The sequence below is a fragment of the Carlito syrichta genome, unplaced genomic scaffold (assembly GCF_000164805.1).
Source record: "Carlito syrichta isolate Samal-C Ts95f unplaced genomic scaffold, Tarsius_syrichta-2.0.1 Scaffold308224, whole genome shotgun sequence".
Taxonomy (NCBI): Eukaryota; Metazoa; Chordata; class Mammalia; order Primates; family Tarsiidae; genus Carlito; species Carlito syrichta.
In genome coordinates this window covers 656487-673570 of record NW_007252320.1, presented here as the reverse complement: position 1 = coordinate 673570, position 17084 = coordinate 656487, and the positions used below count along the sequence as shown (strand labels likewise).

General features: G+C 42.1%; 1 protein-coding gene across 2 annotated transcripts in view; it reads right to left on the bottom strand.

Moving 5' to 3' along the window:
- Nucleotides 1-1468: 1468 nt before the first annotated feature.
- Nucleotides 1469-17084, bottom strand: part of FAM107B (family with sequence similarity 107 member B) — a 245460-nt gene continuing 229844 nt past the window's right edge. The window contains exons 1-4 of one of the 2 annotated variants that reach the window (XM_021716167.1): nt 13653-13751; nt 11832-12015; nt 5057-5207; nt 1469-4201 (exon numbers count right to left, since the gene is read on the bottom strand). In XM_021716167.1, the coding sequence (XP_021571842.1) occupies nt 4085-4201; nt 5057-5207; nt 11832-12015; nt 13653-13680 (480 nt within the window). In that variant the 5' untranslated portion in view covers nt 13681-13751 and the 3' untranslated portion in view covers nt 1469-4084. Of the gene's footprint in view, nt 4202-5056; nt 5208-11831; nt 12016-13652; nt 13752-17084 lie in introns of those variants that run through there. The other variant, XM_008065316.2, reaches the window with a different exon arrangement.

The window sequence follows — 17084 nt, the reverse complement described above, 5'->3', positions numbered from 1 at the left end:
CCTTAACACTAGTCACATCAGCACAAGGGTCGGATGGGCAGTCACAGGGCACTGCTAGCGGGGAGAGCGAGGCGGGGGGAAGCACATGACAACACAAAGGGTACCTCGTCCATAAAGGGAAGCGAGGGCCCGTAAGAAGCCCAAACTGGCCGGGCTCGGTGGCTCAGCCTGTAATGCCAGCCCTTTGGGAGGCCCAGGCAAGTGGATTGTCTAAGCCCGCAGGTTCAAGACCAGCCCGAGCAAACTGGCGAGACCTTGTCTCTACAAGAAATCAAAAATGAGCTAGGTGTGGTAGTGTGGGTCTGTAGTTCCAGCTACTTGGAAGGCTGAGGTGAAAGGATCGCTGGAGCCCAGCAGGTCGAGGCTGGGGTGCCCCTGAGTGTGCCTCAGCACTCCAGCCTGGGTGATGGAGTGAGACTGCAACTCAGAAAAAAAAAGAAGCCTAAACTTCACCTGCACGCAGTCTACTTCGGTAGTCAATCCTCACTTATAGCCTACCACTCTATAACAAAAATAAATTAAATTTAAGAAAATCACCCAAGTACATTTTCAAGGGGAAATATAGATTTTGAATTCTGAAAACACTATGTTCTTAGATGCAGTCTTAGGATATAAAACATAGAACAAAACAATAAAATCATTTAATAACTTAAAACAATAAAAAAAAAGAGTTCAATGACACCTGGTCATCAAGCTAAGTCACAATCTGCAATTGGAAAATAAAGGCATTATTATAAAGAGACTTGAATTTCCATATTACATAGGGTGCCACAAAAATATATACATTTTAAGAAAGGGGAAAACTATATTAAAATTGAAATACTCAATATATACCGATAGCAAAAGATGAACACAAGTCACATTTGACTTCTGCAATTACAAGAGGTGCTCAAAGTGGTTGCCATCAGCATCGAGACACTTCTGATTACAGTGAACTAAAAGTGATACATAGATAATATCTCTTAAAATGTGGATACATTTTTTTTGGCACTCCAGGTATTTTAACTAGTAGTATAATGCAATCAGTGGTACAGTTCCCAAAGTAACCTCTTGGAGAGTAATATAATTTAGCTGAATATGCAAAAAAATTTCATAAGCACACTTCAGACACGCCCTATGTACTTGCTCACAAGTACTAAAAATGGGCCTTCCCAAAACACATCTACCACTGTCCCACCAAGCTTCCTAAAATTCAGAATACTTTGAGCTGAAGGACTGAGGTTGCTGCAACAGGGCCATAAATGCAAAGTGCAGTTGCCAGCACCATTAACACCCTAGTGTGAAGCTGTCTGACATAATAAAGTGTCAGCCTTGACCCACACAAGGCAACAGGACTTGGGGTGAAGGCTGTCAGAGAGGACAGTCACCAAAGGGAGACCTAAAGCCCCCCCTCCCACAAATCCTTGAATTAAACACAGCCCCCTTCCTTTCCAGATGCTCACCTTAAACAGATCAGACAAAACAAGGGTTGCATGGTCCAAGCATGTGGTGATTTTTATTAAGAATAACTTTGGTTCTAAGAATTCCACCCTCAATTCTGTAATACTTTCCATTAAAAACAATTGTACAAGAGCAAATACAAAAAATATTAAATTATGAAAACAAATCCATTAAGGCTCCCTTTATATATATTATATACACTCAAACAAGTCAACATTTTTCAGAGTAGAAGAATAAAGTCAACTGTTATAGCTTAGAAAGCAACACGACTTTACTACTGTGAGACTATAAAACACTGAACTAGCTTAAGAAAATCACAGAGTGGAAAAATGGAGCCATTTTTGTCAAAAAGTGGCTCAAAGCACAAAACTGCTCAGATGTTCAAATCTTAGGGGTTTGGGTTGTACAGTATCAGGCTTGTGAGCCCAGTCAATCCCCAACTTCAAAGAGCTGTTTCACCTGAACATTCCATCGCTGAGCATAAGACACCACGTTATGCTGTTTACAAGTCTTCTTTTGGCCAGACTTTGTATCACTGACTACAAATATTTCTGCAGATTTAAGGGAGACTGGGGGGGGGGGGGCTTTTTTAAATGAACTTTTTCCCAGTGAAGAATAAATTCTAGTTAAGTTCTAGGAACAGAATTGGACCTTTTAAAGAAGCCTGTCCAGGCCCTTGAGAATTTTGTCAAATGGCAGAATTGCTTTGCGGATACGGATCTCAAGATCTAGCTTCCAGTTAGATAAAAAGATAGGAGCCAGGTCTGTCTTCATTTGAGAAACAGCATCACCAGTCCATATATGAAGAACGCCAGCCAATGTGCAATCAGGAGTGTACTTTCAAGATGATCAGTGATCACATTCTCTTCTCTCAAAAGAAATGATGGAAAAATAGTTACCACTCCAATCTTCAAAAGCAAACTATTATAGAGCAACATTTTATCTGATGCATCTCTTATTTTATTCAAATAATACTTGCTGATGAGATACATAATCCATTTCAGGTGTAATCAACTAACATGTTTCTCTAAATAGCAAGTATATTATCATCGTGTTCACTTTTGTTCACATTAGGATTGAAAAGGGGTCTAATCGTCAACGGCTAGGACTAAAGCATTCCCAGAGAAAGCTCATTTCTACTGTGCTAGTTAAGGGTTGAAAAGCTCTGTATTCAGCATTCTATGAATCTTTAAAGGAAGCAGAAGCATCTGCAATGTAGAGAGATGACTGGCTGAGTTGTCTCTATGGAGAACATACTCAAACCGCAAAAGTGATTCCATATCACCCCAAGGAGAAGGTACCCGTGCGCACACCAGCAGCATAAGATGAATTCTGCATGAGAATGCTGCTGTTATTTGCAACTTGGGTCTCTCTCTGAAGAGCTTGAGGGAACTGAACAGTCACCTCCCCGCTGTCCCCACTTCCCCTCAGCTTTTCCTGAGATGCAACACAGTAGTCATTGATGTCACCATCGTCAACCACATCGCCGCTGTGAGATGTGAAACAGTCTTTCTTCACAAGAAAAAAAAGGTAAAGAAATATAGGATCATTAACCAGAAATGTTCAAAGCTTGGGTTCTAATGATATTCATTATCATTAGATATTCAAATGCTGCAAGTCTTCCAAAGAAGCCTCTTTGGGACCAATCTGCACTTGCTTCATATTAAAATACCTAAAGAAGTCCTCACCCACCAGTTCCTAATGAAAACTTTCCCCACATGCCTCTCAGAAGAAACGAAGATACTGGACCTTTGATACTGAGTTGGGTTGTATGAACTAGTTCCATTCTCCAAAGGATTGGGAGATTATTTTATCTAGAAAAATTAGCACAGCAAGAAATTTTAAACACACACACACACACACACACACACACAAACCCTACTAGTTATCAAAGCAATAGTGAATTTACATGGTGTACCTTCTCAGAATGGAATGTCACTATGTAGCATACTATTATTACACAGAGAACCAAGATAATTAAACGAGGATCAAGATGGATGTTTACATGCTTTTAAACCTTCTTATCCTATTTCTAAATTTAGTGCCAAGAAAGGTAACAGCTGTGGTCAACATGAATATTCTCTGGTGTTAATTCTAACACGAGTGAAATCATAAATTAAACAAGAAAATTTGGGTCCTCAAAATAAAATCTACAAATATTGAATGTAACAGATTAAACACATTTTCATGTGATTTAAATTATCTAACAGAGAACAAAAAAGAAGAATTAAACACCTTTTTTTTAGCTTTTTATAAAAAAAAGGCTCCATGCCCCAACTAAACTGGGATTGGAAGAAAACCCAAGCAGTGCAACTCTCAGGAACTGATTCCAGTGTCCTCTTCTTCTTTTCTTTTTTGCTTTTGCCTGTGATGTTTTTCAGTCTCTGAACATAGGTCCATTATTCCAACTCAAGTGCTGGGCAACGCCCTTCATTTGGCGAATAGGAACTGCAATTGTCATAGGCAATTTATCCACCCAGGTTGTAGGAAAATCAAACCAAATCCTTTTCAAAGTCAAAATTCTCTGCTGGCTGGCATTCTCTCCAGGGGCTTCTACCCTGAGATGGGTGCCAAGGACACACCTATAGATACAGCTCTGTGTGGTGACAGGCGGGGACATACAAGGTCTCCGTGCAGCCTAGGCCTAGGACTCCTGGGCTTGGGCGACTTCTTGGCCTGTTCTCCTGAGATTGCCTTTCACCTTCACAAACTCTGGGGCATTTTCTTGCTCTTCTTGCAGTTTCTGCTTTTCCAGTTCAAGCTAAATGGAATTCAAAAACAGGAAAATTATTTACAAATCCAGTGGCTTTTCAAAACATGCTTCTCTCTTTACAAAGTCCCTAAGCAACTTCATTTCTCAGTGGAAGAAAATCTCCTATACTTTTAAGACAAATATATGTATACAGGTCCAGGGGTAATTCTGCACAGAAATGACAACCAATCGGGCTGTTACTGCAAACAATACCAAGAGATGACAAGAGGCCAGGCTTGGTGGCTCAGCCTGTAATCCTGGCACTTTGGGAGGCTGAGGCGAGTGGATTACTTGAGCCCGTGGGTTCAAGACCCACCCAGGCAGCTCAGCGAGACCTCACCTCTACGATAAAATAAAAAATTAGCCGGGTGTGGTAGCAGGTGCCTATAGTTCTGGCTACTTGGAAGGCTGGGGCAGAAGGATTGCTGGAGCCCAGCAGATCAAGGCTGCAGTGGCTGGGAGCGTGCCACTGCATTCTAGTCTGGGCGACAGAATGAGACTCCAGCTCAAAAAAAAAAAAAGCAATGACAAGAACTGAAAAGACAAAGCTAAGGAAACAAGATGCTTAGGTCACCACACAGTTGCTCCGGAGACTCTGTGAAGGTGAATTTCATCAAATTGCTTTAAACTGCATGAATTCAGTGCTATTTCCTTGCTTTTTTTCTGCCTTTTGGGCCTGTTAGGTTCTCCACAGCGTTCTTGTCCCTTCTTGAATGTATTTGATCCCATTTGCTGACATCCGTTTCCTATTTTTCTTCCATGGTATCAGCATGGACCTCTGAAGTATCTGGTAAATTCCTCCTTCTCCAACACCCTTAACTCCTCAGGACAAAAAAGATAGCTTTTGCCCCCAATCACGCTCACCTGTTCCAGCTTCTGCTGCCGTTTCAATAGTTCTATTTCCAAGTCAGATTTCTTCTTTTGTGCTTCTTCTTCCTTCTGTTTTATTACTTGGTCTCGTTTTCTCTTTTCCATCACCTTCTGCAACTCTGGCTTATTCTGAGGGGCAAGACCCCTGCAAAAAAGCATTAATAAAAATTTTGAAATGTTAATCTAAAGGACAGACTTTTCATGAACAGAACGTTAAGGTCTCCACCACAGAGAAGAGGCCCTGTGGAATTAGCATGATTGTGATACCTGTTACTAAGCTACAACAGGCCACACTGTAACCTCAGAAATTCACCAGCATGAAAGAAAAGGCCAGAGCATCTTCCAAAGTGTGTGCAAAATCCATTCGTTTGATAAAAAATGTACCGGGTATCTACCATGTGCAAGAGGCTGAATATGCAACGGAGCAGAGTGGGGAGGAGGAGGGGGAGGGGATGCTAGGAAAATGGGTGTGATGGGTGCCCATGATGGAGATAGAGTTGCCCAGGGGATGAAGGGGCTTCACCTGAAGTCGTAGGGGAGGGTTTCCAAGATCCAGCCCTGACCATGCACTGAACGCAGCCTAGAGACAAGCTGGCACAAAAGTGTAGATGGCAAAGTAGCCCCGGAAACCTTCTCACTCTTTATTTTTTAGATCTGAAAGAGGGTTTGTGTATATCTGAAGGCACAGCTAAGGTTATTTCTGGAGGGACACGGCCACACGGGACCCTGATCTCCTAACTCCCAGTCCGGTACTCCTCCACCCAAAGCATTTCAGATGTCTAGTTTATTATTTTACAATGCATGGAAGTCAGGCTTCGGGGAAGTTCTACATTCCTGAGAGATAAATCAGGCTGCCATCTTTCCAAATGGGGCCATTTGCTAGCTCCCCTCCATCTGAATGTTTGAGGCAAGTCAAGGGAAAGACACCCTGGCATTTTCTTAGGTGGGATTTCTTAGTTTAATTGTTAGTTGTTAGAAAAGGCCCTATTTCCTCTGCATTTCCTTAGAATTTCTCCTGTCCAGGCTTTCCAGAACACTGGATTAACCAGACCACCTCTTCCTTATGGTCTTCCTAGTTATTTATCTTAGTCAGTTCTCTACCAGCTCATAAGGAATCTCAGCTCGATGGAAAAATTTACTAACAGCATTTAAAGTAAAACAAGACGAACCACCGAACAGGAGAAACATGATCAATTTCAGGTAGTATAGAATGTAGGTAATAGGTACACTCACACAATACAAGCATCACGTGGCCAAACAATGATTCTTGCTTTTCTAGATTGCAGGAGACAGCACTGCTGGCTGGACTCCGCAACAGACCTGTGCACCTTCCCACACATTTCCTGCTCCTGCTGCTGGTGCCTGCTAATTTGTAAATCAGGGTCTGTTCTCTAAACTACTCCTACCAACTAACGTGCCTAACCAACTAGGAGTCATCTAAAAAGCCTAAATCAAAGAACAGTTTCCAAAAGGTGCTCTTGTCAGAGCAATTCAGCAGCACACCCACCTCAACTCTTTACAGGTTCACACGAGCACATCTATAATCCTCCGTTTCACACTTCCTTGTTAAGCTAGAATTTTTAAAAGTTCTGGCATCTCTCCTATCTAGATATCTTTAAAAATCACAATTGATTCAAAGTTATTGTTTCTAGTGTAAAGATAGGTATATTCCACCTCTGATGATAAAGGACACAGGGTCAAAATAAATGTCTCCAATTTCCCAATTTCAATAGCAGAGCTTTTGATTTAAAAAAAATTAAATTTGGCCAAATTTCCAGTGAAACAAGAGGCAAGTCAGTTTGTGATTTAATTGTGATTTGTTTCACAGTTATCAAGACTATGAGGAGACAAAAGTACAGAAAGAATATTCTGAAAATTAAATCTTTAATTGGCACAATATAAGTTGCTTATGTCTAACTATTTAGAATAAAGGCGTCATGAACTATGGGAAAATGTTTTTAAATAATCAGAATAAAGATCCACTCAGTTTTGACTATTAAAAAGTCACCATATGACACTACAAACAGAATTAAGAGATTTACATTTTAGAATTAAGAATTTAGCTATCTGAATAATTTAAGTTTCAAACATTTTTCTTTTCCTATATTTCATTGGCAGAATAAACTTCAACTATTACTAAATTCTTCCAGATTATGCAAAAGCCACTGAACAAACTTTGATAAATGACACATTGGGTTGACATTCTACTGAAACATATGAATAGGCTTAACTATTATACAGCATTCATTTTCTGTTCAAAGATTTTACACAGTGGTGACAGTAAGATAAAATATTTAGCAACAGAAAATTCAGGAAAATTGTGCTTATATGAGAAATATTCTGTTCTTATAGCAGTCAAGAAGTCATATAAATTTAGTTAATATTTTATCATAGTGGTTCATTTAACTTTCTGCACTGAATGGAAAACGTCAAGCACTGCCCATATAATCTCTAAGTCTAAATGGAGATGAGCTCCTCCAAATTTCATAATCACTACAATATTATTCCTTGCATGAGAACAGTTGGTTCTCTTTAATCAATTCTGACATATACAACTATCCAGTACTTTTAGTCCCTTTATGACTGGCGGCCAATCACGTCCTGGTAGCTTTGTGTCACCCAAGACCAACAGTAATTCCCGTCAGCTTCCTGGTCATGAAGCTACCTGTGAATATTATAGGGGGCAAAACCAATTTTTTTTTTTTTTGAGCTGGAGTCTCACTCTGTAACCCAGACTGGAGTGCAGTGGCCACTCCCGGCCACCGCAGCCTCGACCTGCTGGGCTCCAGCGATCCTTCCACCTCAGCCTTCCAAGTAGCTGGAACTATAGGCATGCGCTACCACACCCAGCTAATTTTTTGATTTATTATAGAGATGAGGTCTCACCAAGTTGCCCAGGCAAGTCTCGAACCCTCGGGCTCAGGCAATCCACTCACCTCAGCCTCCCAAGGCGCGGGATTACAGGCTGAGCCACCGAACCCGGCTAAAACCAATTTTTAAAATTATGAAATTAATAAGTGCTCTTTGCGAAAAAAAAACAACAAGGTCAGGTCATATATCCATTTATGTAAAATAAAAGCACACCTCAGCCTTTCCCATTAAACAAGTCATGAGGCACCCTTTACACTGAATTCTAGGCAAACGGTGGCTCCCAGAGCACAAGGTAGAGGCCCTGGCCCCGTCAGCCCCTGCCCATTTCTGCAAGGAGAGGTAGCTGTTACCAACACTGTGAGAAGTCTCTGTTCCTCCATACTCTCCACACCTGTATAAACATACATCTCTTCCTCATTCTTCTTAACTCTGCACAACATATCACAGTGCAGAAGTGCCACAATTTTGCCACACCCCACCGACAGACATGAAGTTGGTTTCCAATTGTTTCTATGAGAAACAGCAAAGCAGTGAGATGTGCTCTTACACAAGTGATTCTGCTGGCCAGGCTCATGGAAGCAGAATTGCTGGCTAAGCATCTTGTATATTTTGGTGAGTACTCCCAAAGTGCCCTCCAAAAAGGTTGCCACAATTTATATTCCCACCGCCAGTGTATGAGAAGTATAGACAACTCTGAAAGATAAGCTTTGCATTTCATATAAGCCACTAGGTACACTCAAAGGCAGTCTGGGAAAGTCCACTTCATTTCACCTTCACTTGAACTCTGTGCATTCATGTAGCTGAAGTTGCTTCCTCACCGGGAAGAGCACTCAGCCAGAGGAAAGGCTGAGGCTTGAACCATCACAGAACACACTCCCCTGCCACCCAGCCAAACCTCTCCTGGTCTAACTTTCCTTTCCTTGGGGTAGAGGGAAAGGTTGTATTTGGATTTCAGCCCTTGACCTTTAATCTTGGAGTGATCTGGTTTGGTCTGCCTCAATCTATATTTTTGGCTTAGCTGCTTTTAACTGCATGGATTCAAGCACAGGTACTTCTATCCTGTACCTCTAGAAAGTCCCCTAGAGTTCTCCTTGTTGTATAGCAGCAAGTGTTTATTCAGGAACTATTTGTCTGGAAAAGCATGCTGAAGGAAGACCAACCAAAAACATAGGAAACTAGAAACCACTGACTTGGAAATGTACAAGCCAAAGAACCAATCTTAGGAATATGTTTAAGTAACTGACTTATTTGTGCTGAAAAGTATTCTTTGTAGAAGATAAAATCTGTTTAAATTATATGAAAAATATTCTTATTTTTTAAAGACCTCTTCAATACTGGCCTTTCAACTACAAAAAAATAATGCCTTGACAACACCTTTGAAATTTGTCTTTTTATGCCACCGAAAACACCTATGGAAACCGAGAACCTGACTCAGGGTCTTAACAACGAGACATAGTGGCTAAGATTTTTAACCTGAAATGGAGCTGGATCTAAAAAGATGATAAGTAGAGAAGCAGCATTAGATACTTGAAAAAGCACAGATTTCAGAGTTAAGACCTACGGGTGTTTGTTCTCCTAAGCAGCATCTTTGCTTTTAACTTATGATCTCTGAAACGTAACTTGAAAATCGTTTGAACTAACTGATACAAGGCTTTGAGTCAAATTTTTACCTATGCAGAGCAAGGTACAAGTCTCCGTGTAAAACCTGAGTTGTATTGATCTCATTCTGGCTCCCTCTAACTTCCCCATTCCATTTTCCAGTTTATATTATTACTACATTTATCTCTATAAACTGCCTCAAATCCTATGTTTATTTCCAAAAACTGAGTAATCTGGAGAAGATTTTTTTAACCTGTTACTCTGAGTTTTACTCACATATCAAAGTAGGGTAATCTCAAGATAACACACACTGGGTTATTAGAAAGATCACAGGATAAGATAAAATATAGAAAGAGCCTTTATAAACTGTAGAAAATTAAACAGAATTTTTTTTTTTTTTGAGTTGGAGTCTCACTCTGTCACCCAGACTGGAGTGCAGTGGCCACTCCCGGCCACCGCAGCCTTGACCTACTGGGCTCCGGCGATCCTTCTGCCTCAGCCTTCCACGTAGCCAGAATTACAGGCATGCACTACCACACCCGGCTGATTTTTTGATTTATTGTAGAGATGAGGTCTCGCTGGCCCAAGCGGGTCTCGAACTCGCGGGCTCAGACAATCCACTCACCTCAGTTTCCCAAAGGCACAGGATTACAGGCTGAGCCACCGAGCCCAGCAAGAATTTTTTAACAGTACACACCAGTAATCAAGACTGATTATCTCTTAACCACACATAGATATTCTTCATGTGATGCTTTCTATTATTTGGCACTAAAATTTAGAAATAAAAACCCAGAGCCTCTAAAAAGTATGTGAAATAAACGATGAATAAAACAGAAGAAAGTGTTTGAGAAGTCTTCACTCTAGAACTGGTGTATTTCTAACAAGTTTTTACCAAAGTAAAGATACTACCTTGAAAAGCCTGAAGACAGAAGATGTGATACAGTCATTTGATTTTAAAACCTGCCTTTTTTCTTTCTTTCTTTCTTTTTTTTTTTTTAAATATATTTCCATCCAGACCATAATCCTTCAAAGAAAAAGGGGGAAAACAATAGCTTTTCCAGATGGTACCATATGGGAAGTAGAAGGTGAGTGGGACTAACTAGTCATTCACTAGATGTCAGGCATTTGCACAGGCATTTTAATACATGCTATTATTTAATTTTTATAAGAAAGATATTATTATCTCTCACTTTATAGATGAAGAAACCGATCTCAAGGGGAGGCTACCTTAGCCAAGATCAAGTTAAATGGCAAACCAGGATTCACATCATTTCTCTCTGTCCTTAAAGCCCATATCCCCATTACACAATGGTGCTTGAGGGAAAATTGGCATTTCCCCAAATCAGTTGAGCTGGGTCTGCCTAGAGTCAGCTGTGTAGACAAGAAAAAGACAGAACGTGCCACAGAAAGGCAGAAAGGAGGTCCACTGTCTAACATATCTGGAAACAGACTCAACACAAGTCTGTATGTTTAACAGCAGCAGTATCCAAGCTACTAAATTATTTTGCAGAATAATTTGTAGCCTGAAATTCAGAGAACATTTATTCTTCAAATTTTGGTTTTACTTTTGCCTCTGTGCTACTTGGAGTTCTTTCACGGGTTTCATAGAAAAAAAACTTTGAGTTAAAATGTTTCTTGGAGGTAAACTAAGTCCCTCACCCCCCATTTACAGATAAGGGAATTGAGGCTCAAGAGATAAAGACAATCAGAATCCCAGTAAGTGAAAACTGCTGCTGTGCTTTGGCGTCTACTAAGCTGCTGGTCTTTCCACTAAAATGCAGATGTGATTTCCCAGGCATGATGGCATTTGAATTCTAGGTCTATTTTAGAAACCCACACATTCCTGATATGCTTGGGGCATAATAATCCCAAATCCATGTTTTTTTTTCTATTGTGTGAAAAAGGGAGAAGTTAAGAATTTATTAAGCAAGATCAAACCTGCATTCAGTTTAATAAACACCCTAGCATATGCTGGGGACAAAACAGGGGGAAGCCACATTTCTACAATCTGGACGGAGAAATGTACTTACAGAAATTTCCTGAGACAAGAGTCATTAGTTCTGCCGGGAGTATACTCAGGAGGAAGAACTTTTATAAAATTGTCCCCGACCATTTAAAAATATTTTTTATAATTTTTAACTAGGCCTCCCTCCAAAAGATTACCCTAATGCTTAACTTGGTCTGCGTATCTTTCAGTTCAATGGTAGACTCTTTGAAGCCTTGAAAATACAATTAAAATTAAACCTCATTACCTTAAAGTCCCATAAAAAAAAAATCTATGCTCCAGAAGTCACCGCACCTTTTTTGATTCATAAGAAGTTCTCGGTGAAGATCCTGATGGTTCCGGGAGGTTTTAACAGGATTGACCAGTTTCTGAGGCCTAATTAGTTCAGGATTGTCATCTTCTATATAGTCTGGCTCGGCCATGATGTTTCTTGGGATGAGATATAAGTCCTTAGGATCAGTATCCTCAGGTGGGCCGTCTGAAAGAGAAAGATGAGACAGGTGCATTGGTGGTCTTTTCTGCTGAGACTTCACACAGGCAGAGGCCCACAGAACAGGGCACGGCAGAGCACACTGAGACATGGTGGCCTCCCGGGCCCACTTCGAGACATCACCGATAAATCTAAAGTGTTTAGAATGGAATTGGGGAGCACGGGGCGAGAAGAAGGGTGGCCTGGTTCTATGTGGCCCAGGACTAAGGCCAAGGAGCCCTGTGACCTGACTCCAGTCATTACGCTCACACACCTTGAGTTCTGGTCACACAGGACACTTCCTGTCACATCTCAATGTCAACCTCAGAAGGAGGAGTTGGGCATGTCAGAAAAAGGAAAATTCAAAAGGAAATTTTAACAGGGGCCCACGATGGCTACAGTCAGGCACATACATCATAAAACCTAGGACTTTTATAAAATAAAGTTGACCTCTTCTTGCCTGTGTAACCGGGGTTTGTTAACTATTTCACTGACAGGTACTGGTTCTAAACCTATTTATCAGATAGAGAACAAAGACAGGACAGAATCAGTCACCTTCCACCAGACCCTAAACACCCAGCCTTTCTCCCAGCCCTCCTTTGAATGTTTACCTTATCTTACACAAGGTGTCACTGAGTACCACTCAGAACCACAAGAATGTGACTGCTGCTTCTCTCACTTTCTGTGCCAAAGTATCCCCATTAGAGAATTTAAGGCCAGGTGCGGAGGCTCACACCTGTAATCTCAGTACTCTGGAAGGATCGCTTGAGGCCAGGTGTTTGAGACTAACCTGGGTGAGACCCTGTCTCTACAGGAAAAAAAAAAGTTTTTAATGAGGTGGGCATAACAGCTTGTGCCTATAGTCCCAGTTACTCAGGAGGCTGAGGTGGAAGGATTGCCTGAGTCCAGGAGTTTGAGGCTGCAGTGAGTTTCAATTGTGCCCCTGCACTCCAATCTGTACAACACAGTAAGATAACTGTCTCTTAAAAAAAAGAGAGAGAAAAAGAAAATGTATATATACAGTGCCTCATGTAACCTACTTTGAGATGCATTCTCGGTCTATATGAGTTGTGTTCCCAGACTTAAGTTCTCAGGCTTGGCTCAGACTAAATCTAACCATGATTTCTCTAAATGCTAGTGCCTGCTATTTCATTTTGCAGTCAACAGGCATCTAAGTCCTTTATTGTTTCCTTCAGTTTCCGGAAATTAGTCTACACTATAAGCCTATCATTGCTGACCCTGCTTCAGTGGCAGAGGTTTCTGGAGCTCAGGGTAGGGATCTCTGGCCTATGAAAGTGATGTTACTGGTCACTGTCTCCTTCTCTCTTCCTTGAGTATCTGGGTGGGGAGTGAGGGACAGTGAAAACAGAAACCGTGGGAACTTGACATTTTTATAGTAACATCTTTTGAAAATTAATGTGAAAATAAAGAGAATGAATATCTGAAGAATAAGTCAACTAAAAACAAAAAACTGTAGCATCACCATTTGTTTGCATATCTTAGGTATCACTGCATGATTAAGGCTCACAGTCAGTCAATGACAAGGCGTATGAAACAAAGTACACCAAACATTCCTTAGACACTATCTGCTCTGATCTTTTAAAACAAGAACACCTGCAACCTTAACCAAATTGAGAAGTACAAACCTTGCACAGGGAAACCCAGTGAGCCCATCACAGCCAGCCTGACTTCAACACACTGCCCCGCGGAAAAGCGTGCTCCTCGGCTGGTCTCCAACGCACCACACACACCTCTCTGCAGTCACGGATGTCTTGAAAGTCCACAGCAGTTTCATTCTAGTTAATCGTTAGACAGAGAAGCCACTTACTTCCATAAAAGGATCTGTTTCTCTCCCTGAACCACGGATGAGCTCCATGACACCAAACCCAAACAAACAACGTAAGGAAGGGTGAGCCAAGTGCTGTGTGAGAAGGGCAGGCCAGCCCCCGCCTGACAGAGGGAACAGCTTGTGCAAAGGCCCTGGCAGGAGTGTGCCTGGTGGGGAAAGGGGGTGACAAAGAAGCCAGGGTGACCGGCGGGAGTGAAGGATGTTAAGGACAGAGGCTGTGGGAACTTGAAGGCCAGCATAAGGACTCGACTCTGGTCTCTACCCCAGGGGATATGGGAAACCATTTCAGGGTTTTGAGCACAGAGGTGACAAGATGTGACTCAGGTTTTAGAAGACACTTCTAAGTTTGGAAGAGACTGGAGGCAGGCAGAGAGCATCAGGCTGGCGGCTCTTGGGTAATCCAGGTGAGAGACAGTTTGGACCAGCACAGCTGCAGTCAAGGAGGTGGACCACCCGACTGGAGACATATTTTGAAGGTAAAGCCTCTGGGACTTCCTGAGGGACTGGCATGAGGTGTGAAAGGCATGAAGGAATCAAGGATGACTGGGAGGTTTCTGGCCTGAGCAACCAGAAGGTTTGCGTTGTCCTGACGGGAGCAAGTGGCTCAGGCTGAGAGACAGGAGCAGATGGCTTGGTCATGCTGAGCTGGAGATGTTTATTTGACATCAAATGGTGACAGTGGGAGGCAAGTGTGATCAGCGGTCAGGCCTGGGTGACCTAAGCCTGTCCTTGGCCAGAAGCAGGAGGCCCGGCAGCTTCTCATGTGTAGACCGCACTGGGGTCTAGGAAGAGTAACAAAGGGGTGAACGGACCTGGAGCAACCACTTTGGGAGTCTCTGTGTGCTCACGGCAGTGATGGTGACGGTGAATGGTCTGGGATCCGGGTTCCAATCACTTCTCAGTGATATGCCACCCTGGAGTCATGCCTAGTACGTGGCAATAACCATCACAATGACTTTCTCACCTTCCTCCATCAACCATTTTGCTCCCTGATCTCAATGCTGAACAATATAATTCTGATAAGATAACTCTTCCATCTCCCAAACCCTACCCTCCTGGTCAACACCACCCATCCCATTTTCTCACACTCTTCCTCCTCTATCGTGCTGAGGCCAGCACCATTCCCTCTTGCAGGCATGCTGAGCCTTCTTCCACTTTGGCCTCAGATCTCCACAAGGCCAAATCTCACACATCCTGCAGATCCAGATAAAGGTTGCATCTTCCATGAAGCCTCCCCAAAGCCTATGAAATGTTCTTTGCTCCCTTTTCCTAGTATTCACCAATCACTATTACAGCGATGTGGATATAAATCTTACCTCTTCATTGCAAAGACCACATTTGGTTTATGTTCATATTCCTCAAACCCCTTGGGTTTGTTCAATAAATATTACTGAAATCAACAAAGTCATCAGTCACCTAACAATAAGGGGCATCCCTGAGCTATTTGGATTCCACACCAGGGAGGTACAGCCCTGACAATGGGGTTGAAAGGCCAGGGTAGTTTCCCCACTGAGCTTGGAGTGACCCAGAAGCCTGAGAGTAAAGCTGCGGCAGAAATGTCTGGTACCTTAAAAGTAAAGTACCTTTAAGTGAATATTATTGTTATCACAAGGAACATCTTTTCTAGAGATAAACACAAAGATATTCTTGCCACACTTCAATGGTCAAGTGAGTTATTCATAAAGTTTTAAAATCAAGTGCAAGAAAATTAGTGCTGGCTCAATTAGGAGAAATAAAACTGGTCTGAGATCTTGGACAAAGCGTAACTTCCCTGACTACTCAGGTCTCCTAGGTTTAAAATGAACGTTGATGCACGAGTTGACGGAAATGTGTGTGCAAGGACTCTGCATACTCCCTGGCACGTGTATGAGGACTCAATCACTAGAAGTTAATATCGCCCAAACTATGTGACCAACAGCATTAGTTATTTTACTTAGGAGGCGAGGTGACTTTGTATATAACACACTACTTCTCTAGGCCTTGGTTCCCTAAAAAACATGAGTTCCATGGAATGAGCCACTGGTAACATTCAATGGCATTTTGTGCTGACTGCTTTCCAAAGGTGAAGCACCATTCCCACAGACAATGTCCACCACTGGGCTAATCACACAAGCATTCACTGCAGCTGAGCTTCCTTCCCCAGCATACTATTTTGGCTCTGTATTTGCACATTTCTACATCAAACAGATAAAGTTCAAAACCGGACCCGCTGGGATTAAAAAACCAGAATTTAGAGATTATGCTAATTTTCATGTTTACCTAAATATTTAGAATCTAATTCTATCTGGAAGCACTAATACTTGAATTCTTTTTAGAACAATCACATGAAATATGGCAATGTATACAGTTGACAGGTGTGCTATAACCACTGAAAGCTAAAAAAACTTTTGAACTGCTACAGCAACTTCTGGAAATCTCAAAGAAATTCCAAGGAATTCTTTAGAGAATCTGTTCCCCAGGCTGTCTCTAAGACATTCTGGCAATCCTCTGGCAATATCCTGAGAAATGTCACATAAGAGTGTGCAGACTGGCAAATGCCAGGTCGGGTCAGCCCGAAATAGAAAAAGCTTCTCTCGGATCCAAAGTCCCTCTCACACCCACAGTCCCCAGACAAGCAGAAAAGTGAGTGTGAGTTCACACGAGAATTTCTCCCAAACAGCAATTGGCTTCATCTCACAAACTCTGGACCTGTCTGGCTTTGAGGCAAACCTAAAAATTCAGTCTTGGACCAGGAGACAGTGGCATCACTTGGTACCAAAAGGCAAGCACCCAGTAGACCTCTGCAGCCACAAACCTGGTGTACCCAGGCTTAGAAGCGACATCTCACCAGAGTCATCTGCATAAGCATATTTTTCCAGACTCTGCCAAGCTCCACTACTGCTATGGGACAGTCCCTTGTGGCTCCCCAAGCCGGTCATTTAAAACAACGGACACAGAACAAATTTGCTGCCAATACGCTGCTGTACAAATGCCAAACAGTGATGCTCCTGGGAAACTATCAAATTCATTTTCTCATCAGTTTTTCCATCCCCCCAAAAATGTATTTTTACAATTGAGGCATATTTTTATATTTCTATTCAGAAAATGGGGAAGGAGGAGAGAGAGAGACTACCAAGGAAGGCAAGAAACATTAGGCAGAACTCAATCCTGCCAAGATCAGTGAGAAGCCAGCCTTGACCAGGGTGAAACAGGACTGGCCAGTAGGTGGCAATGGCTCCACAAACAAGGT